Genomic DNA, 24284 nt, shown 5'->3' with positions numbered 1-24284 from the left:
GGGATGAAAGGCTACTGTTGACTCAAAGCACGAACCCCTTACCTGCACAGGTGAACAGGGCTTTCTATTAAATGACAGATCTTTTAAGTGCTGTGTCAGACATGAAGGCCATCACAACAGCATAGGTTTAAACAAAAGATGGGGATGGAGATCTCGGTAGCAATTTTATAAATCCCAGGAAAGAATGCATTGCTTAGTAATGCAATCAGATTGCCTCAGCTGCTAATATGTGCTCTATATGCCTGGCTGCAGGTTGCTCCCTCTTTATCTTACAACAGGTCCTAATATAGTCAATAATCCAGCCTATATCAAGATAACTGCCCTCTTGGATAGTGTTACTACATACAAGAAACATAAATGGTCTTCCTACATGGCAGTTGACCATTACTTGGTAATTCAGGTGTAGAATGTCATATTTAGAACTACAATGCTCTGCAAAAAAATTCCCAGAAAGGCTGAAGTGAAATGCAAAACCAAACTTTCATGTTTCAAATGAACTTTTGAAAAGACCTGTATACTCTCCATCTCATATTCAAACATCTGTTCATAGTCCTTTGTGGACAGACATTAGAAAAATAGAATTCTGTTGCACATGTAGTTTGGTTCCATACAGCAATTTAGTACTGTGCATAATTCCTATTAAAAATATGTTCTGTGATTCTTATATAACATATTGATCTCAACTATGCTTTGAAAACTTGCTTAATACACAATGTGACAGGAAATCACAAAAATGTTCGTTAAGTTCCAGCAGGTCCTCTTGGTTTCTGTGTATCAATCCAGAACCGCTTAATAAAAATCTACTCCTATGAAATCTCTGCTTAGGAAGGTATGCATCTGTCAACTTGAGTTTAACCCAAGATTATCTTTGTCCTCTTAGTTTGCATCACAATGCATTTTTCAATACAGACTTTCCTTCATTGTACACAACTCCTACTGAGGCAAATACATGCACCTGTGTATAACTATCTTTATTGATCAGTTTCTTCAAAAGGTTTGTATCACCAAGCTTCAACTTCATTATGAATAAAATAAATATCCTATAAATATTTTCTATTTTTCTTGCAGTAACTTCCTGAGGAGAATCTCCATTTTCTTCACATTTTAAAAGAAACAGTAACTCCAGAAGCTAATGCCTGACAGATACAGTTATTGTCAACAAGATTATCTGTTGCCTAATATACTGCTGGAAGTATGACAATGGCAATATAAAAGACTTTTTTTTTTTTTTTTTTAAATAAAATTAAAAAAAGAAACCACCTACAAAAACAATGAGATTACACACAGGAAACATGCTTTAATGGGTCAGGCTTTGAAGATCTTGCTTCGGAAGGCGCTCATACTCCCATGCACATTGAAATTATAGCTAGTACAGAAAATAGAAAAGTGTTTGTCTCTATACAATTTGCAGACTATACCTGCAGAATTTTTTCAATTTATTTTACTTATACCATGTTAAAGATGCCTGGCCAGTATTTCAGCTAAGACAATCAGTATTAAATCAGTTTATAAAACTAACATTTGAATTACCATGCTTAGGATTCACGCCATGAACCTGTGGAACAACTGGTGTAGCTCACAGCTTTGGCAGCTGCTATGTTAACTAGTACTATCAGTACTTCACTGATTCATTTTATGAATCTTTTTTTAAAAAAACCCGCATTATATAAAACTCAATTCACTACCTTGCTCCTCACTCCAACTAAAAAATGCCACTGCAAAACACTGAAGACACACTGAATCAATGCTATAGCAGTGAATATTCAGCAGATAATTAGTGATTCACAAATCAGTGTTAACAGCCACTCCAGACACTGTCTGATGTAAAAAATGTTTTTCTAATAAGATCTCTGAAATTTTGAGATTTTAAAGGTGAATTTGATATACACAAAACCTCATATAGCTAAATATTATGTCTGATATAAACTGTTCTTTACAAGTAATAAAATTGTGGTTTTCATAAAGATACTCTGAAGGAACAATTCAGGAGGACTATGCAGAAAATATTTAAATCATGTAATCTTCAAACTACTTTTATGCGACTTGCACATATTTGTACAGTATGCTTGTTACAGGTTTTGAAAAATTCTATAGAACAAACTATTCAGTAGAGACAAACCCTTTAATTGCATTTTAGTCATTATCGGGGTGAAACGCAAACATAAACAGGACTGAGGAATTTCTTTGCTACCTTAATGAGTTCCTGGTATTCCAGTTCTACCTCATATTTTCTTTTTTGAGAAAAAGAAAAATTATGGCCTAATTCTAGAATAATTTCTAAACAACTATCAGTTTGATTAAAGAGAATAATGACTTTTTCTTCAGCAGTATACCAAATTCACTCTTGGCATGAAATTAACTCTGAAGAAACTATCAGCATAACAGATGGAAATCCAGGCAGTCATAATAAGTATCCTAAACACTGCCTGTGAATGATGAAAGTCTACTAATGTTCTTTCCAAAATTAATGTTGCCCTAATATGTTATATACTTCTAAAAAACTGACTATTCTGACATGTCTTGTGCTGGTCCAATCTTGATCACACAAAGGAAGAGATTTACTTAATGCAAAGACTCCAACTAGAATCTTTCAGGTCTATGCTTTATAAAAGCAAGATAAAAGTTAAAACTAATATGACAATGAAAAACATGAGAAAATCCAATGGATAATGATCTCTTTAATATTTTATATAATCCTCTATTAAAAGGGACAACATACACTCATTATATAAACCAGTGCAAAGGCAGAAAATAATTTAAGGGAAGCAGGGGAAGTTTGCATTGCATTTGGCAGATTGCCAGCTTTTGCTGAAGACTTTTGGTACATATATAATCTTCCAAATTATTCATCGACATTTTTTGAACCACTTTCATACCATTCAGGATCTGCTTCTTGACATACAGTAATTAAACTGAACTAATATAATATCAGATAACCATTCATCTCCTGAGACTTTTGATTCAATCATATCACTGATTTCCTCTAGAAAAATAAGTATTTCTATATAAAATTACTTATACAGAAAGCCTAGCTGCATCAACTCACCTGTAGTATGTGTGTTTTGGGATTTGAAGAGGCCAACAACACCTTTTCCATGAAAGCCCCCAGATCTAAGTAGAAGAGTACTGTTTTTAGTGTTCTTCCAACAGACAACTGGTAGGCGATTGTGACGGTAACAGCGAGCAACTCTCTGCAGACTGCTGTCTTGAACAGACTGAGGTACTACCAGAAGCCCAGGATAACTGTATTGACAAAAAGGTGAAAAAAATTGAACAGCAATTAAAATTGCTTTCAAAATTTTAAACAATGAAAAAATATTCCTAAAATTACAGGCTGAATATACATCTTAATGAAAATACACCTCAACTGTTAGAATTATTTTTTATTTAGTAACTCTCATTTTTAGTCCAATCCTAGCAAATGCATTAATTCGTAAAGAAAACTACATTTCAAAAACAACTTCAATTACAAAAAAATTTGTAAGACTGTCACTACTAGTCTCTTTCCATTTAAGGTTATATTTTATTTGGTAATATTTTTCTTAGTATATCTCTTATCTGTCACTATAATGAAGCCATATTTTGAGCATGACAGAAAAGAGAATTCTGAGGCATGCAAATGATGCAGTAGTTTTGTTTTGACACTTGCATATGAAATATGAGAACTGAAAGGAAAGAATGTTAGATTGCCTAAAGTATCACAACTAAAACAATAGTTTTTGGTTTATGTCAAAATACATTTAAATTTTACAGTCAGATTCCTTGGAACAGTGTATTTGAAACAGCATTTTTGTATACTATTTAAAACACTACAATACATCGAGAGATTAGGAAATTCACTGATACAATAACTTTAAAAATGGAAAACCCAGGAAGATGGTAGTTGTGTTCATGTTAGTGAAAGAAGGATTCAAGCAATATGAAAGATTATTTTCTATCTCCTCCAAAAAATATTCGATTTAAGTGCCAATTTCATATGTTAAGAAGAAACTAAGACAAGGAGCAGGGAAAAGTTAGTGCTTACTAAACAACTTTGTTCCTCAACAATATACACTGTTCCTGTAAATTCAGTTCTTTGACATTTATTGAACTGCCTTCATACAAAATCAGTGTACATAATATAAGGTCTGCTTCTTAAAACATAGTAACCAAACTAATAAGGCACTAGATAAGTATTTATATCCTGAGATTCGTAATCCACTCAGATATTAAAAGAGGAAAGAGTTGTCTGCATAATGTTCAAAGCATAACAAAAATGTACAGATTTAATGCCTTCATCTGCATTGTACTTAATGGTGATTGAACAAAACCAGTTATTAGTCTGTTACTCTAAAGAAGTCAGAAAACAACAAGAAAGGATCTAATATTTTCTTGTGTGTCCTTCTTCCATGAAGAACTGGTGATTTCATTATCCATAATGAAAGCAATGACTAGCCAAAACTGGCTGTAGAGAATGCAAATGCTCTTCTGATATGACTCATGCAGATACGCTTTTGTATTAAAAAGAATTTTTGTGGGTGGTGGTAGTAAACTACATCAGCTTTCACAACAAAAAAGGAGTTAGTAACATTCAAGTGTTAAAACACAGCATGTGACTTTCAGCACATGACAAACTTTTGAAGTAGTGTAGATACCTTCATGAATTAAATTTTAAAACGTATTTTTTATTTGAAGAAAACAGTTACGTATAATTGTTGCTGAGGGTCGCTTTTTTATTTAGGAAGAGAATAGATTCTGTATGCAAATATATTACATAAATAATTGCCAGTAGCAACACAGCAAGTTACAGAAACTATACCGAGAGAGTGAGTTCTACCAGATAACTCCATTGGCCAAGTCAGAAAGCTGAAAAATAGCCTAATGATTTAGACATCAGTGTAGAAAGCCAAGAGAGAGAAACTCCTTCAAAAGGCAATTCAGAGTATCTAGGTTAGTTTCCTCCAAAAGCCCCAAGGGCACTCTCTTTCCATGGGCTACAGAAAGAACCTAGGAAGGAAGACTTGTATTGTCTGACAGAGCTTCTAGGGCAGTTCTGAAAGCTCACTTCTGGCTACCATTGCTGGCACTCTTTCCAAATCTGATGAATACATATGCAGCCACCAGAAGATGAATCTCTGAGTGGAATACAAATAGCTTCAAGGTCACTGGTTGAACACTCCTACTGTAGACAAAAATTTTCTCAGAATAAGTTGCTTAAATGGATATATCATGTGGTATGTGTGTTATGTCATCTTTACTTTCAACTACTTGACTGAATTGGTAAACTCACCTCCTGCAAAGTGAATACATCCTGTTCAGTGCAGTTATTCTTAAGTATTCTGTTTTTGAGCGAGAAGAGTTACTACTGATGGTCCCTAATCCCAAACGTTGATAGTCTCTGAAACAGGCTCTTTCTACCAATTGCTCCATTGTTGATTTTTCTGATGCTTTTAGGGTACCACTCGTGTGCAGCTCGCTGTCATCTGAAACTAAAGTTAAAAATCTTTAAGAGTTTGCTATTGGGGGGGCCAGCAGTTACACAGAAAATGATGTTATTTTCTTCTGAACAAAATATTAGTTTGTCTTACTGTCAGTGACGAATGACAAGAATACATACAAACCACAATTTATAGAAATTATACGCAATAAAATAATATTTTAGTCAGGAAACCTGAACATATCGCACAGTTACCTACTGCACTTGTGACTGGCATGGCTGACAACTCTCTCACTAAAATCCTGGAAAAAGTTCTCTCATATATTCATTTGAACTGAAGGCAGATAATCTTTCTTTCAAGAATTCATGAAAACCTGTTAAACTCACAGCTGCTACACAAAGATGTACACAAGACAGAATAATGAAAAATGTACACATAAATTCATTAGACATCCAAGATAAAATGGACCTTGCAATTCTTTTAAACTATGTTCAAAAGATGTAACAATCTTTTTAAGGCTTGGTTCAAATAAAAAAATGTTTCTGTGACATAATTTCACAATAGATGACTGCTGGTTTCTTAATGCCTCAGTCTCAATGTCAAACAACAGCTTTCTCCAGCCGTGCACATCAGCTGCACTTTCCAAAGCAGAAAAACCTTTAACCATGAGAGATAAAAACCATGTCACAAGTTCAAACTACACTGAAATTCAAGTCAGGCAAGGTCTTTGTACAAAACCTGCCACCTGCCTGTTATTGACACTTCCAACTACTTCCAAATACTTCTGAAAGCAGATTTACTGTTCACAGGATGTATCAGTTACTTGCTACCACCTCAAGCATTGAAATATGTGTGTATGAGGGCAAGTATTTCTTCATGAATGAGGCACTGAAAAGTATATAAAGATTTAAATTTAAAACAGAACTTTATAAAACTGGAAATTAAATTTTTTTAAAAAATAAAAACTATGATATAATTAAAACTTTAGTGGCAGTAGACAACATTCAGAATTTACAGCAGTAGAACCCATATACATTTGTGGTTTTTTGTGCATCCTAGCATAAAAGCTAAATGAATAATTTTATTGCCCCTGCAGCTCATCAGACAAACCCAACAATTCTCTATTTGACCTAAATAATAAAGAGTTTAACACTGTGGATATCTCCTCTTTTTTCTGTGTTTTCATATTTGTCAAAACATTTACAAGTATAAAGTGCACTAATGAGAAACAAATTACATGAGTTTTAGAAATAATTTTATTTTTGGGCATACAGAAACTTGGTATTTAACAGTTTTGAATGGAAAGCTGTAACTGACTCAGATAAAACAAGGGTGCATTTTTTGAATTTTTTTTTTCTAAATGCATTTTTCTCTCATGAAAGCAGGTGTATTGGTGATCAGAATTTGCAAAACATTTTCCTGTGCAAAAAAAGCTAGAGATTATAAGAGCTCATATCAGTGTCCTTAACCTGAAGAGGGAGATGAAGATATTTTGCTATCTTAAGTTTAAAATGGATTGGTTTTTTAATTTGCTTTTGAAAAGAAGAGGAATAATCCCTCTATTTTACTATTCCTGAGATATGACTGTTTGTAAAAGTGGGTTTTACAGTCTCCTATTTTAGGGAACACACCAGTATGATCACCTATAGAAAACAGAATTTAGTAGTGGTGTGATTCTAAACTCTAAAAATAAAAAGATGGGGAGGAATTGGAGGGAAATTAGGTGTTCATTAGCAACAACTAATAACTAGAGTACTGTGCCCAGTTTTGGAAATCACATTGCAAGTTATATGTGGACCAGCTAAAGAGGACTGAGAAAAGAGAAATTAAGATGATCAGAAGTCTATCAAGACTAATAAACAAAGAACTGAAAGAACTGCAGATATTTAGTATCCAGAAGAGAACAGAGAAGAGAAATGTTACAATAGCCCACAAATACATTAAGCACTGCAATCAAAATGAAGGAATTAATCTCCTCTATATGTATACAGTGGCAGAATAAGAAGTGAAGGCTTTAAATTGTGCCAAGGAAATGTTTAGGCCTAAATATGAGAAAGTTGCTTGTTTTTCTCCAGCATTAAAGGATGGTTAAATCATTAGTACAAATTGCCTGGAGTTGTGGAACCTTCATCTTTGAAAGCTTCTAAGAAAAAGTTAGGTAAACATCTATGAGGAACAGGTTAAGTATGCTGATCTTGCCTTGGGGCAAAGAGATGGAGTAGATGATCTCCTGAAGTTCCTTCCAACCCTACCTTTAACATTCCTTTTTTAAGACAATGCATCACCTGCTACAGATAGTTCCCGTTTGCTTCATTGTTGGTATAGCTGCATAGTTTCCTGTACTTCACCTTTTGAGACTTGCAAACAAAAAGTCATTCACAGCAGTCAATATAAAAGAAATTGCAATGATTAAATAGCAAATTTCCTATGGCTATTTGTACTCTGTCTGAAGCAAAGAGTTACTGCTGTAGTCAGCTGACTATACCTGAGGTGTCAGTGCAGCGTGGAGGGAAAGGCAAACTGTCAGACTTTGATCACCTTACACATTCCCGGTCACAACATCCGGAAAGCAGCAGGAAGGAAGCCTCACAATTTATATTTTTATATTTTTTGTTAGGGGAGGAAAAAAGTGACTATCACTAAAGTTTATATAACACCTGTGTTCATGGAAGAATGTAGTTGTTTCGTATGTCAGCAATGCAAAAACTCTTAAAACTTCTTCATCATCAAGAGAAATATGAATACACAGGTATGATTGTGCTTGGTGTCTCTGGGTGAAGGACACAAAATCACTCAAAAATCACACAGGTACAGCCTGCAGAATTGCTTCTGACCCAAAGAATCTGCATCAGAATGCATACTAACTCAGCACTTAAGGAAGATGCTGGAAATTCAATTAAGAACATAATTTTTCAGCACTGTAAAGAAATTCTGTATTTTGTAATCCTTTCTTTTTGCCTTTTTCCCACCACTTGTATCTGGAATGAAAGAAGAGAATCAATATTTTTTAGCTTTCCTGGAATGGCTTTCTTCCCTTTCAGAGGGAACAGAAAGTGCAGTAACACAGTCCTGCTTCAGACAACTTTTATACGTCTGCTCATAAGTCACATAAGTTGCCTTGCTCACTGACCAAATATTCAAAAGGAAAATTTGGCTCGTTTGATGTTTTGAAGAAATTATTAGTGTTTGATAAACACTTCGTTATCTGAAATGCCTTTTTTTTTTTTTTAAAAAAAAAAGAAAGAATGGTATGACAAAACAATACCTGTTTATGTACAGGAGAATCTGGTTCCCTCTAGTGGTTTATTATAAATTAGCACTGGTCCAGATAAGGATATACTGACAGCAGCACATGGTAGGAAAAGAAGTATTTGGAAGAAAGTCAAACTCCACACCATCACAGGAACTACACAAAGTGTCCAAATCACTTTCTACTTTCTGTCCCCAAATCTTTTCAACCAAAATTTGGAAAAATGGTATTTTCAGTAGAAATGACTTCTGCTGCTTTCAGAAATTATTTGTCACTTCCGCATCTGCAAAAGTTTCCCATAGTATTTGCTCTTTCTTGTCTCTCATCAATTACTTCTTTCTCATCATAGACTAACTGCAGATGTCATGATGTCTAAAGATAAATGGAAGCTACAGCATGCTTCTGTGCTGTTCCATCTACACTATTATGATGTAAAATACAATAAAAAAGATACTATATGAAAATAGTTCGATAATTAAAAAATAATAATCTAGTATTTTGCTTTACCACTGAATGAAGTCAACTTCCTCTTTTGCCTCGTCATCACAAAAGAAAACACTTACTAAATGTACATATTTGAAACCTTTCTCTTTCCTGTCTAGGAAGACTCTGCGATTTCTTCTTGAAGATATTACTTATACAATATATTGGAATGGAAGCATAATGGGATAGACTTATCAACCAACATGGAAAAAAACGTTTTACTATTACCAGAGATATCATCATCTTCATTCCAGCCTGGGCGATTCCCTCTTTCTTCCACTATTGTGCCTGTCTTCTTCTTTAATAAATATTGGCGTCCAATTGTCATCTTCCCAGCACGTTTTGCTCCTTTCACAATGCTTTTTGAGAAGGTACTATAATTTCACAGCAACAAAAATGTTTAGAAAGATGCATATGATTTGCCCCAATAGCACGTACAGATTTTTATGAAGAACCCACTTATCCAAATAAAATTTATTTCATAATTTTTCATTTAATGTAATGACAAAAATTATACCCTCCAGAAAAATGACTTCTTATATTAATTTTTAAACACAAATTTTATTATTTTGAGATAAATTTGTGTCTGTTATGTCTAATGATAATGAATAAGCAGCCATCATCTTTCTTTAGGTATTTGTTTTGTTAGCCATGTGATAAATCTACAAAGTTGACAAAGTAAAGGCAGGAAAGATAGAAATTACCTTAAAGTTTTAGGATTGCATGACTAGCTTGGGATTCTACTTTCCTGTGTCAACAATGCAATAATCAACAGAGAATCACAGGAACTATCACTCTGGAACAGACTAATTATCCGTCTAGTCTAGTAAAAATTAATGTATAACATAAACTTCAAAAGAGGACCCAAAGCTCAAACTCTAGATTAAAAAACACTAGGACAACTGTACAGACTGTACTAAGGGTAAAATTAATTCTAACCCACATTAGGTTATTAACCTATAAAGTAATAAACAAGACATCTGGTTTTTATGTTGGCATAGTTTGCATAGCTGAAGATGCTACTTACTTTGTGTGTTTCAAAATGTAATGAGATGCTTGTTCAAATTTACTGCAGCCAGAAATTTGGATAAATAATATATTCCTATGCCAAACTGACACGTATATCACACTAATCTACCTTTTATTCAGTAAATATAAAAAGATGCAGAATAGCAATCAGTTATTTTGACTTTCCTGAAAACTGCTTGAATGATCTGCATTTCTGCAAAGCTGTCAGATTGTTCAATGTATTTGACTAATACTAAACAAGAACATCAGTAATAAAAGAAGAAGAATGACTATACCGGAATGAAGTGTTCTTTTCTTTTTGTTTTGGTAAAATTATCTGTGGTGCTGTTTGCCCAGCTGCAAATGCAAAAGTGCTGAAGATAGATTGAGGATAACGGAACTTCATTAACTGTTTCTTAAATATTTCCACCACTTCAGGACTGACTTCTTCATCAAATGCTACTTTAATTAACTGCATATTAAAGACATGACATGTTAGAAACTGAAAAAAAATTACAGAATTAAAGAAATTTAAAAATCTTAAAATATATTAGCAAAATTCCCATACTTATGCAGTACTATGCCCATCAGATGTATTTGTACATATATCTGTATGCCATACAAATACATGTACATATATCTTACTGATTTTGAGGGATATTACACAGCTTATTAATTTTTTATTTAATTTTTACATTTCTGTCCTAATACTAAGGTATTTTCACTAAGAAGCATCTGGAATTCTCATAATATCAAACACAAAATATTTTGGTAAATCCAAGTAGTAGTGCTGGCACTAAGATGTCTACAACAGTTCCAATACTAGTCACATGGGACAGCTTAGCTTGGAAATACTCTGCCAGCTCTGCCCATATACTGGGAACTAAGGTTGGTAATGCACTTCAAAGACTCTCATCAAACCAACAATTTCAGCATTTATATGTCACCACCATTATACTTCCATTACTTAGTCATTCCAGTTTTTGCCTCACCTTGCAAAGTATAGAAAACTGCTAATAATAAAAATGTAATAGTGAAATTTGACCCTTAAAAAAGGAACTAACCGTGTGTTATTCAACACTGATCCATCCACCCGACTAAAAATGTTTTCTGAAAAGTTTTTTGGGGAAAAAAAAAATAGATCCCATCCCATCATCCTCAGCCAAAAGGATGACAGTCAGCAATTCAAGGAGGGGGGGGAAAAAAAAAAAAAAAGAAGAAAAAAAAAGAGAGAGAAAATAGGGAATCCGTACGAGGGCCCAAAAGAACTTTAGGAATGTGCAAAAAGCAAACAAAGAAATATCCTAGAGCTTTATTTCTGAGTGCATACCTACACACCTTTTGAATGTCTATTGTTTGCCATCTAGAAGGTGGATTTCATAATTGCATTTTAATTTCATTTGTTTTGTAAATACTTTCCAAATGACAAATAATTCTGTTGTTCTAGGACATCCTTGAAAGGAGCTCTTAAATCTTTAGGGGCTACACTGATTTGAAGTTTTAAAGACATTAAATAGCATAGCTGCAGCCAAAATCTTCTGAAAGTCATAATTAGTAAACAAAGAGGAGGGGGCTATTTCATCCTGTATTGAACTCTAGCTGTTACAAAGGGAACAGAAAGTAAACTGTTTGCTAATTGTTTTTGTTCTCATAAACTAATACAAAACTATGCTAAACAAAAGCAAAGATGATGTTTGACCAGAATCCAGCACTAAAAACACTGAGCTGTGTCTGTATTTAGCACATCGTTGAAGCATGCTAACTATTCTGGTAAAAAGATTTCTGGAAAATAAAAGTCCTCATGAAGTCCTCTCAAAAGTCCACAAGAGCAACTCTTTTTTGGTTGTTTTACTCACTTGTATTCCTAATTTTATGCTTTTGAATAGGATATTGAAGGATGATTAGCTAAATAATGTCCATTATTGTAAGGAACTAGTAGAATGCTGATGATCTATTTTAGTACTTTTTCAAATGTTAGAGTTATTGTTCTCAATGAAAATATACTTCTGCAGTCAGCCAACCCAACAAAGTATTTCATATTGTAAGTATTGCAGTCTACTTTCAGTCCATGATATAAAATTCTTTTGCCTTCAACTTTCCATCTCTTAGGGTTTGACCACAGTTAAGGTAACCACCAAGAAGAAACACTTAGGGAAGACTTCAGAGACTTAATGATTCCTAATTCTTAGAAGTCCATCTCTGTCAATCACCCTGCAGTACATGCTTCTGCTGAACACACTGAGGGGGATCCTACAGACAGGAAGCCGCCAGGATCTGTGCAGAAGTCAGGAAACTACCAGGATCTGTGCAAGTCATACGGACACTCATTGGTCCTGGCCAGTGGTGGCTACCCTAAAGATTCCTGCAAGTGCAGCTTCCATGTGAGATGTACCATGACTTTCTGCCATGGATTTTTACAGTAAGCTGCTACAGTGACAAGTCTTGAGAAGAAAGCAATATTTACAGCTTTTCCATATTCATTCCGTGTAGCTGGAGGAGAGAGAAAGCATGTTTCCACTGGCCTGCCTAGGCCTCTACTTACTCATATTGAGAGATTTTGGACCCAAAATAGCCCTTTACTGGATCCAAAATAGAAAAGTGAGGAAAGGAGTGAAAGCGAACATGAAAATGGTAACGCTCCGTAAATATCAACTGGGCCAAGAAACGCCAGGGTTTCTATAAGAAGACTGCATTCTCTATTGACTTTACAGGGCAGAAAACTGAACTCTTCACAAATATTAGGACAAAGTGCTGCTCATAAGTATTTTGAGCTGTGTTGTCACATAAATTTTTACAAAACTTCCTTTTACCTGAAACGTAGCAGAAGTGATCTGCAGTCCTTCCTGCATACTCTGCTGCAGCTGGTTCTGTATAGTGATCTTCTTCTCCTTCGTAACAGATGCAATAGGAAAGCTCCGGATCACTGTCTGCTCTCCAACTGAGGACCATAAAATTGTATTTACAGATACTTGTTAGATCACAGAATCAGATCTGGTTTAGTCACATTGTACTTTGAATAGATAGGAATGAGTAAGCACAAAGCAACATGAAAATAACGGTACCGAATTAATTTCAGGCAACATACCTGAGAAGTTGGTAAATTCCTAACGTACTATTTGTAATCTGAATTTCTGCTTAATTGCCGCTGGGATGATTAGAAAAATATTCTCTTTCCTTCTGGGTCTTTCTACATGATGGAAATGCACCCCCAAAGTCTAGGTTGGTAGGGGGTGAAGAAACAGTTTCAAGCTTATTCAAATTTCATATTGCTTTATACAACTTATAAACAACAAATGATATACACTGATATCTTTACATATGACCATGAACTTTCCACAATAAATTTATACTTCTGAATGACAATCTGCTTAGAAATGGCAGATGTCAAAATATGAAAATTTATCATTCAGAAAAGCTATTTCCGTTACATATGAAAAAGAATACTGAATTTATTAATAATCATTTTAGGGAGAATACCAACTCATTAATATTTTTCATTTAACACACTTCCAATGACTGAAAAAAAACTGTTTAATGAAAAGCTAGGGGTAGTGAAAGCTGCAGATCTCACACAGTACATATGTTCTCTCTTAGTGGTGAAGAAACTTACAAACGTTGCTCTGTAAAGCAGTGTTATTAGACCAACTTTACAGATGGAACTGAGATATAAAGATACTAAGCATTTCGTCCATTCAAAACAAAAAGTCTATGGAAATTACTGAAGTATAGTCAGGAACGTCCTTATTTTCTGTCTCCAACTTTAGGTAGTCTGTAAAAGCCCATAATACTATGTGACAGTCTACTGAAGTTTCCTCTAAGACAAGTATATATTATGATTTTATTTTACATAAATTACTGAAGACAGTACTCTAAATATCTACCAATATGCAGGAATTAACAAACATTTGGCACCTAATGCCTCATCTGAAGAAATAAGTTCTAGTTCAGTTAAATGCCAAATCAAAATCAATCACTGTCATATCTAGTGATAAAAACCTATATTAAGAGATTATTCTTATCTCATCAACATGAAAAATTATACTGTGAGGTATATGCATTTTGATGTTGATGTTTGAATAGGTGGATAGGCCAGCTCAAAGTCCTGCCTATCTGAAGGACCACAGTTAACACTGTTTAATTTTTCTTACCCAGTTGATCATGAGGAGTGCCTTTAAATATAATTCTGTAAGTGGTAAGGAACAAAGCTCCTTCAGCAGGGAGGATGTGAGGACCTCCAAGCAGTCCTCCTGTAGCTTCCTCTCTGCCATCAGGATCCAGTAGCACACGGAGACCTTCACAAACGAATTCTTCTCCTGGCAGTAAAGTCGGTCGTAGAATTTTGGGCTGATGCAAATAAATGAAAGTGTAAGTGTAACAGCAATATCAGTGTAATACCTCAGTCTAGTTATAATATTTGGCTTAACAAGCTTCAAAACAAATTGTTACGAGACTGAGTCCAAAGGAGGGAGACAGAGTTTGGATTCAACTAAAAGAAATGGGTCTCAAAAACAGTGGGCATGCAACAGCTTGTTTATGATCAGAAGTTTGGCTCTACTAGTTTCATAAGTTCATATTTCATGAGACCAAAGCCAAGCACTTTATTTATCACTGGTGGAAATTTTCTTTCAATGTTTTGATGTTTCCTCCTAACGTTATGAAGGGGAAAAAAAGATGACTAAATTGCATGATTCTAATACTTGTAAAGAATACAAATATGTTTCATAATACTTGCCTTCTGTATTGGTGGAAGCCGCCTACTCTCACGATGGACAGCCTCCAGGGTCTCTATGTGCATTGCTACAATGCCTGGAAGGCAGTAATACCATAAATGACGTCTCACATAATATGAAAGAGAAAGCCGTAATCTAATTAAAACTGTGATATTCTGAAATTCTCAAATTTAAACATCAAGAGAATAATTATTTGAAATTCAACAGCAATTATAGTCTAGAAAAGAAATCTAACCTTCTAACTTAACTGAAAGTAACTTAAACTAAAAAGTGCATTTCTCTCACTAGAAAAAAAAGGAAAAAAGAAAGACTACAAACCACTTCTTTATCACAGTTCTTACCTGGTATCATGCAATGAAGACCCTTGATGTGATCCTGTGTAACTCCACTCTCTGTGCAAACCTTGTCAATAAATCTGGTGATGAAGCGTACAACGGCATTTGCAACATCATTGTTCTCAGAGTCCTCAAACCCACTTTCAGTGTCATAACTCTCTGCAACACTGCCTGCAATACTATGGACATAAATAAAAGAAATTTCAAGTGTGAAAAATTCAGCTGGTGATGCACATATGATACCTGGCTAGAGACAGACAAGCTGTGGGGTTTTTTTCTAGTTACAATACACAAACCTTGCTAAAAGCATATGCTGGTACCACAATTACACTGTATTTTCACTGTCATTAACACATCAGAACTACATGGAGAACCTTCCCTCCATGATTCCAGTGCAGACAGGCCCACGAGACAAAAAAAGCTGCTTGGAAGTGAGCTCTATGTCTTCTCTTCATAGAGTCAAGTATATTATTTGCAACTCATGGTAAACAAATATCCAGTTACATACAGAAAGATACATTAAATTAATATTTTGGTTGCAGAGCAAAGCATTCAAAAGCTAAAAAGACCATAAGAAAAGCTTTTTGTGCACCAGACAGAAAATGCAAGTCAGTGGGAGACGTACTTTTAATGTCTAAAAATGCCTCCTATAATAATATTAAGGGCCATTGTAACATATACTGCAACCTGGCTACTGAGCATGTCCTAATGCCTGAGTTTAGCGGTGTTTAGTCAGCAGAGATGAGTAGCCATAGGGAGTTTGATACTGATAGCTTGCCTATCTTTTACTTGATGTCATTGTTCTCATGTAGTGTTCTACAATTTTATCAGGTGGGAATTCTGACAGATCATAGGTGATAATGAAGACAATAAATAGAGAGGGAGGAAGGCTTGTTATGAAATGTCCTGGATTTGCATGCTAGGGAATGTAAGTGGCGTTATACTCCTCCTGACTCCTTAGTAATTTAACCTTTGCCACAGTCGTTGAGCCCTCTTGCTTTTTATGATCTCAGTGCCTTTCTTCCTTGCAGCTGCTGCACAGAAATTGTGATTTTTATGGATGCTATACAAATGTTTTATTGATTTTAGGTTCATACTGTTTTTTTCAAATTATATAAAAACTAACAAGAGTAGTTTTTGGGCTGCTATTTTCTTTCTCATCATACCCTATGCTTGTCTTCAACATTTGCATTACTGGATTAAAAATTCTTACTGTGACAACAAAATTTTTATGTTCCTTTAAATGGTGGTAAATTACTCCAGATTAAATTCTGTTATTTAAGAGGAGTCATGTTAGATTTCTGCCCTCCTTAATTAATGAACTTGAAAAGATGATACTGAAATAATCTGGCAGAATAAGTCCTGAAAACTAAGAAGCTTTTGAAAACGGTGGCCCGTCCTGACTGATTACCACTGAACTTGTGTACCTACCTGTTTGTGACAATACTGTTACTTCCACTCTCCCAGTCACCAGTAGCCGATGTTCTCAATAACTTGTTCTTGCTTGTATCCAGTGGTACTAGCAGGTAGACCATGAGGTTAGCAAAATGAATTGCCTGACTGAAAACTGTACTTTCCTCATTCTGGACTAGCTCCTGCTGCATTTGTTTATTAAGAGTTGGCCATAATCGCAACTGCTCAGCAGCCAGGTCCATTGCTGTCTTATCCTGGTCTGGACTTACAGAATTTTTCTCCTAGAAGACATATAGAAAGAAATATAAAGACACAGAAGAAATAATAAAGCTATAACTTAAAAAACAACGTCTAAACAAAACTTTATTAAATTGTTTATTAAACTTCTTCAGTTATTTAAATTATATATTAATTTAAAAAGAAAAAGGAAATAACTACAACTCAGTAGGGTTTAAGGAGAGTTATGATTACAGTAACTGAGCTTTGAAGACAGTTCCCTGAAATATGCAAGTAGCACAATATAGCCAGATCTAAACAGCATCATTTCTTTCTAGATCTTTTTTTTATGCTATATGATCTTCCATGTTTCTTTAGAGTGGTTTACTGATGTTAATACAGCTGCTCTCCTTAGCTTATCCACTTAGCTTACATAAGAACAAGCATAAATCAGATTGAGAAATAACATGCAGCTCATTGCTTGATGCAGGTGATATTCTCCCAATTCCTAGGATGTTCAGGTGAGGCAAGCTTTTATATAAATAGTTTCCAGACCAGCTGAAACATTCATGTTTTTACATGTTGGAGTCCAATTCTAGCATTTGCTTGAAAAAAACTAGGTAGATGGCACATAGTCAAATTATATTATACCCTGAGGAAATCAGAATAAAGGAATCTGGCAGCCCATATTAGTGACCTAATGCCTGATGTTAAATTATTAAAGGACTAGATATCTTTTAAATGTTTTTTCCATACTGAGTTAAAGTTGAGCTAATTTTCCATATAAACACATGTGAGAGTTAAAGTAGATGCTTCCTTGTAAGTTCTACTATTCTTCACATTTTTCTTTACATTGGGTCAGACTGGAAGGGGCTCCCTGTACACAGTCCCACAGTCCTTTTCTCTTTATCCTTGATATCTCTGACATGCCTTTTCAGTTCTTCATTCTGACTACATTCCTGGGAGTATCTGTCCATTTTACTTCCTCTCTTTACAATGCTGTATGACTTTGGGTAGCATACACTTTTTAGTGACATAGTTGATAATGATATTTTCACATAAGAGAGATTACAAATGGCTCTTTACTATGTGTATGTGCTCCTTCTTAAAAAGAAAATTTAAAAAATCTTATTTTAGCATGCTGCAAGGCTTCCCATTATACTTTCATTTTTACATTAGAGACGTACTTTCCTCCTACTGACACAGACAATTTGTGTTCTGGAAGATCTGCCCGATTTTAATAAAGCAGACTGAGTGCCATTCAACAGAAACCACCCTAGGGTTTCATAATAGTGTCCAGTCTAACACTGGACACTAGAACTGCTGCTAGCTTAGGTTGTTCATATAATAGAACTGTCACTAGTTTATAACATTGCTATATGATAAGTTACTATTCTCAGCAAAAACATATACCTTAGTGTGGAAAATTATACAAAAAGTGGTTGTTTGAAAAATCACAAGAGCAACATCAAGTTATAATGCTTTGCAGAGAAATGTAAATTTTTGTTATTTTTTGTGTTACTGTATGCTAATATGGGAAAAATGAAAGAAAAATACGTCAAATTGGAGAAACCATAACTTAGCTCTCTATAACTTAGGAGACAATTAAAATGTGAATAAAAATACTACCTTGATATTTACTTTAATATATTCTCCTACCTTTTGTCTCAACTGTACTGCATGGTTGTTGTCTTTGGCTGTAAGGTAGAGGGAGCGAACTTGATTTTGCACGTTGCTATAAAAGGTTGTTTCCCAAAACTGTTGGTTAGTCCAGATAGGATGGTCTTGTACACAGGTGTAAGCAAACTGACTAACTCCAGGTGCTAATTTCTGAAAGCAAAAAACCATGCAAAACTGACAAATTAGTCCTTTTATTTAATTTCCTTTAAAGGCTATGGGTTGAGTATTGAAATGTATATATGTCAAATCAGTTGTACAGACTGAAATATGCAATAAATAACATCTTTTGTACTGCAATATAGGAAAGAGAAATTATCTTCAGTTTTGTGCCATTAAAGAAATTAACATACAAGAAGCTTGTATACAAGTCTAATGCCAGTAAAAGGCATGGCTTTCTTGAGTCACAGTAGAAAAATGAGACTCAAGAGGAACAATTCTGTGATGATAGTACAGAACACATTTCTAATATAAAAGATTTTTGTTGCCAACAAAATATAGTATTTTTAATAACCTAGTCCTACAACATAGAAATCAGGATTCAAACAGATGAAAATTATTTCTCATCTTACTTAAAAGTCAGAACTACAGTAATGAAATTTAAAATAATTGTAAATCGCAACTGAGTCCTTCCAATACGCTGCATTTGTTGCGACTGAAGATTAGATAAATTGTTCTCTTCATTGTTATCTATTGTGCTGTATGACCCAAATCCAGCTCTTGAAAGATCATTAAATGGGGTATGTTCTTTGAAGTTACAAGGATCTGGATCCCTGTAAGGTCTCAAACAAAACCAGAATTGTTACAGCATTACTCATTATGAATGCACAATTTTTTTCAAGTAGGTATATTTATTTTGGTGGCACTTGTCTCCCAGTGAGTTGTTTAATATTCTTGATAACCACACACAATGAAAGGAAATTTATTTCAATGACCCAAATCATGAAGAATGAAATCTTGTATCATACTTCCTTACTTTTTGAAAAAAGGCCACAGAAAAATTTGTTGTATACTGCATATAGCAAAGAAGCAGGTAATCTAAATGCCTGCTTATGATTATTTCTACAGTAGAACTGAAGAATAAAAGTACATTACTGGATGCCTCATTTAATGACTTTCACTCAGAATACTACCCATACCTGAAATATACACTACATACAGAAGTTAAATTTTACTTTAATGATTATGTTGTAAACCACTGTCCTGTAGAGCACAAATACTACTTGATTTAATATTTATAATTGTACAATTGTACACAACAGCCAGTACATATAATACTTCCTTAATAGGCACCCAGGCATTCAAGTGGAATGCTAGAAAATTACAACTGAAAATTTTAAAGTCTGGTTTACAGATTTCTGATTTTGCAATTCTTCGAACTGTGTTTTCCACACTGTGCTCTTCCAAGTACATCATGAACTAAAAGTTCTGATCATGTGCCACGTATTCATTCCCTATCAAAGACAAGGTTCTTGACATGGTATGTTTGAGGAAATGATATGTGACATGCTACTAAAATTTACCTTCTTGCAATTAACCATCAAAAAGTGAGAAATGTAATTTTCATTTAATCATGCAGAATTTCATCAAAATTTCTTGGTAACCTGTTAAGAAATCTAAACATGTGGAAGATTCAAATTACATTAAATGGGACTTTGTTTATTCAATACAGATTGAAACAGAAGACAGCTGGTTTGTTTAACAGATTCCCAAGTTTCAGCTGTGATGCAGTTTATGGTAGCTCACAGGAAATTATAACTGATCACACAGTAATGGCTCCCATGCTTGATCTAGCTATTAAATCACAGAACAGGACAGCTCAAATAGTCTCCTACTGATCTTTGTATTGACTGCTGGGCATCCCTTGAAAAAATCTCAGGCATACAAAATATACACTAACTTATGAAGATGTCAAGCCTGTTAATTAGCAGGACAACTAACTGTACATGAAATTGAGCCTTTGAATTGCAAAAAATAAGAAAATGTTAAAACAAAACATATACAGAAGGACTACGTCTATCCTCCTGTAAAGCTACCTCCTTTACAGTAATCTTTATTCTTTAAGATCTGTACGCATTTCATATCTTTCACCACTGGCAGACGTGTATACAGCTAGCTTACAATGGCTTAATTTGTTCAGCTGTGGTAATTAACACAGCGCCCACAGAATGGATCTGGCCCCATCATTCACCTAACTCAAAATCCAGATGCTCAAAACTTGTATTACAGAGGAATGGGGATGACAGGTAAATCATGGAATATAAATATGGACAACACATCTTGAAAGCTACAGTTACTGCTAAAGCCATATCATCACTTTTACTTTGATTTATTCTTTCTTTTTTTCACTGACAGTAACTCCCAGTCATGATACAGATGCAAAAAGGGAGTATGATGTAGAGGAGAGAGAGGAGAGAGAAAGAGGAGAGACAGAGGAGAGAGAAAAAGGTAAATGTCTGTTCAAGCCTAGCTAGTTGGCATAGTTAACCCATGCCAATTTGTGTAGTGAATGCCACACAAAGGAGTGATTTGCCTATCAACCTGTCCAGCTGCCTTTGATGCCTCAGCCCAAATCAGGTAATTGTGTAAATTAGGTAAAGAGGGAGTGATCTTTGGCACAAACCCAAAAGAAAGTTTAAACTCATAACCTTGGGTCCACAGTAATAGTGTTACAGAAATAAAAATGAAACAAATGATTTTCACATGGGGACAAACATGACAGAAAAACTGAGGGGCTTTTAGATGCTCTTCCTGTGCTCATAATTTAAAACCATTAACAGTCATGTACAAAGCACAATTTTTAAACAATGGAGATTAATGTTCAAATATGACGACATAAGTCAACACTGACAGTAACTCCTAGGCAAAATAAAAATAGCTTGTTTACAAAAGGATGAAAGAAAATCCATCAAAAAGCTAAGTGATCGTAAACATTACCCTTCTCATCACCTGCATGTGTTGAAACAAATGGCAAAACCTGGTAGTGGCCAGAGCACAAAATCAAAGTCAGGACTTGTAGTTCCAGGCTCAGCTCTGCCAGTTATTTTGGGCAAAATCACTTTGGATTCTCAGCTTGTTTTGGTTAGTTTGTCTGTAAAAAAGCAATATGAATACCAACCTTAAGAAACACACTGCTGCTCCTATGCAGTCAAAAATCCATGGATTAAAAATACCCTTGGTACAAATATAAGCATTCCATGAAGCTTGCAGTGTCCATATTCTCTACCCTGGAGTGCTTAGTCAGCCCATTTGAATAGAATGGAAACTAAGCTAATACATCAAAAGGGCCCCCATGTTTACTGTTGTATGCAAAGGAATTTGCTCGGGATTTCTCCAATTTAAGTAAAACAGTAGTTCAATGTTTTTCATCAAGCAAAACTACATATATAAAACAAATCTTCACCTATCTTTCCACAGGACAGCTAAACTATAGTGATATTTATGCTCTTTCTCCCTGCCCCAATAATTCATTTCTGCCAGACAGAATGAACGTAGGAGGCAGCAAAAGAATTTCCTACTTGTAAGGGAGGATTTAAGGGCTGTCAGCTTAAAAAAGACCCCAGAAGAAAATAATAAAAATAGTTCTGAACTGATAAAGTCCTTATTCTAAAGCTGTCTGTTTGATAGCTTAAATGAGCATTGAGGTGTAAATTGTAATAACCAACAGAAAATGAGTTAACTTCTGCAAAGGACGCTGAGTTCTTTCAACAGACTAATGACACTTAAAAAACCCCAAACACTCCCCTCTCAAATTAAGTATGAAACAGACATTACCCATATCAAAATAATGAATTACATTCTACACTTTGTGAAAACACAAGGTAGATTTGAGACTTGATATGTGTGACTATATGCAACTTCCTGAATTCAGGAATTATCTTTCCATTATTTCTACCTTACTGAGTGGCACTGGGTAATACCCGCCTAGAATTTTTTCTCTGTTTCCTGACACTGGATACTTCTGATTCTGAAAATGATACTTGTGGCTCAGTAAAAAAGGTGCACCAACTCAATACTCCCAAACTTACTGTGAAGTGCTAGTCCCCAAAGAGCTTCTCTATGACATTATATTATTTATACTGCTTGTTTCTGGAAAAGAAAAGCATGCTTTGTGCTGATCACTCATCAGTCATTATCCTTTACACCACAAAAGCTTAAAGAAGAAAGCAAGTTTATTCCAGCAAAGCAAAGGATCCAGTTATTGACTGTGAAGTTGGAAAAAGAGTTACAAAACAAAAAGAGTAAAAAACAGAATATAAATATACCTGAGACTGCTTTTTTCTCACAGCATTTTGCTGCATGTCTCTTGCCTATGGAAATGAAGGGGCAAACTCAACAGTACTCTATTTTTTAGAGAAATCCAGTTTACTTGAGAAGTAAACTGGATTTCTGTCTCCAACTTATATCCTGGTTATTGGTTTCGATATTTTTGGTGAGAAGAGGAAGGAAAAGAGGTGAGAAGGAGGTTGCTGCTGAACACAAAGAACAGCTTCCTCCTCAGCTCCTCGAGGAATCACTGTGCTATGGGTTATCTGTTTGACCTCTGTGAGAAAACTATTGCAACACCTGTGAAATTACCCACCCATCTTCTTTGCATACCAAAGGAGATCACAGCGCTTCCTCTCCTGTAGTGGTTGAGGTTCTCCCTGGTAGTCTGCAAGTGTAAGCTTATAGATCATCCAGGCTATAGTGACACTGCTACTTTAAAGGGTTACTCCCCATCTAGGAGCTGTTTATATAGACATTCACTCAATTACCACCTATTGCATATCATGAATAGGTACCACTTACTGTAGGCAACACGCTGCCCCTCCCCAAGGCAATGTAAACTGAGTTCTGCATATGAACATATTCTGTGAGCCAGTCCTGCATTCAGACCTATGTTGTGCCCACACAGGTATCTGGTAAGTTCAAAAAGACTTCAAAGAAGTCCCACAGGATCAACCTACATAAATTGACCTGCAGGAGTGAGGCTTATCTATATATTATTTGCAGACAACACTGCATCACACCGTGCATATCTATCAGTATTTATCACGGCATGCACATACTCAAACAAGTGTAAGTGTACACAAATATGTTTTCAAGTCTGACTGAGCGCTGCATGGATAACATCAGTCAAAAAATTCAATTCAAGAAATGGTTTTCCCATTTGGTCTAAAATACCAAATTATACCCCCATGTATTGTACACACAAATGTGGGGAAAGGTCATAAAAGCATAAAGTAAGAACTGTGAAGCTTCTGGTTTTTTTTTTTTTTTTAGTTTTGATTTTTATTGCCTTAAAAAAAAGGACAAAATACTAAATCAAGCTGCTTCTCCAACCTGAAAACCTCAGCAACAAAAAAGAAAACAATTTGCCACCTCTCCTACCTTCAGAAAGCCACCAAACAAGACTAACTCAAGATCGATTTATATTTTAAAATACTTTAAAGTGTGAGTAGCAAAGTGGTTCATTACACTGTTTACTATTATTTCACCATGAAAAATAAAAGAAAGGCCAATTCACTTATAATCCAGCACTACTAAATCACAGACAGGTACACTAAACCAGCAGAGGGCAATAGAATTCTAGAATTTTGCAAAACTGGGATGTAATTCTGGATGGAGCTTTATTTATTGTATACATTTTCTGGCAAAAGTGACTTAAACATCTAACTACTCATGGTCTCTAATCCCAGATTCCTGAAGATCATGTATAATTTACTATACATTACTTAAAGCCATACAGAATATCTCAGATTTCTATATAGAT

General features: G+C 34.9%; 1 protein-coding gene across 8 annotated transcripts in view; it reads right to left on the bottom strand.

Moving 5' to 3' along the window:
- SBF2 (SET binding factor 2) overlaps positions 1 to 24284 on the bottom strand; it is a 287512-nt gene that overhangs the window by 41570 nt on the left and 221658 nt on the right. For all 8 annotated transcript variants that reach the window (XM_072863651.1, XM_072863648.1, XM_072863649.1 and 5 more), the window contains 10 exons: positions 18512 to 18682; positions 16655 to 16917; positions 15230 to 15402; positions 14891 to 14964; positions 14307 to 14502; positions 12969 to 13096; positions 10455 to 10630; positions 9379 to 9524; positions 5270 to 5468; positions 3047 to 3243 (listed from right to left, as the gene is read on the bottom strand). In XM_072863651.1, coding sequence (XP_072719752.1) covers positions 3047 to 3243; positions 5270 to 5468; positions 9379 to 9524; positions 10455 to 10630; positions 12969 to 13096; positions 14307 to 14502; positions 14891 to 14964; positions 15230 to 15402; positions 16655 to 16917; positions 18512 to 18682 — 1723 coding nt within the window. The remainder of the gene's footprint in view (positions 1 to 3046; positions 3244 to 5269; positions 5469 to 9378; positions 9525 to 10454; positions 10631 to 12968; positions 13097 to 14306; positions 14503 to 14890; positions 14965 to 15229; positions 15403 to 16654; positions 16918 to 18511; positions 18683 to 24284) is intronic.

Source organism: Ciconia boyciana, chromosome 6 (genome assembly GCF_034638445.1).
Source record: "Ciconia boyciana chromosome 6, ASM3463844v1, whole genome shotgun sequence".
Classification (NCBI taxonomy): domain Eukaryota; kingdom Metazoa; phylum Chordata; class Aves; order Ciconiiformes; family Ciconiidae; genus Ciconia; species Ciconia boyciana.
This window is presented reverse-complemented; position numbering and strand designations above follow the sequence as displayed.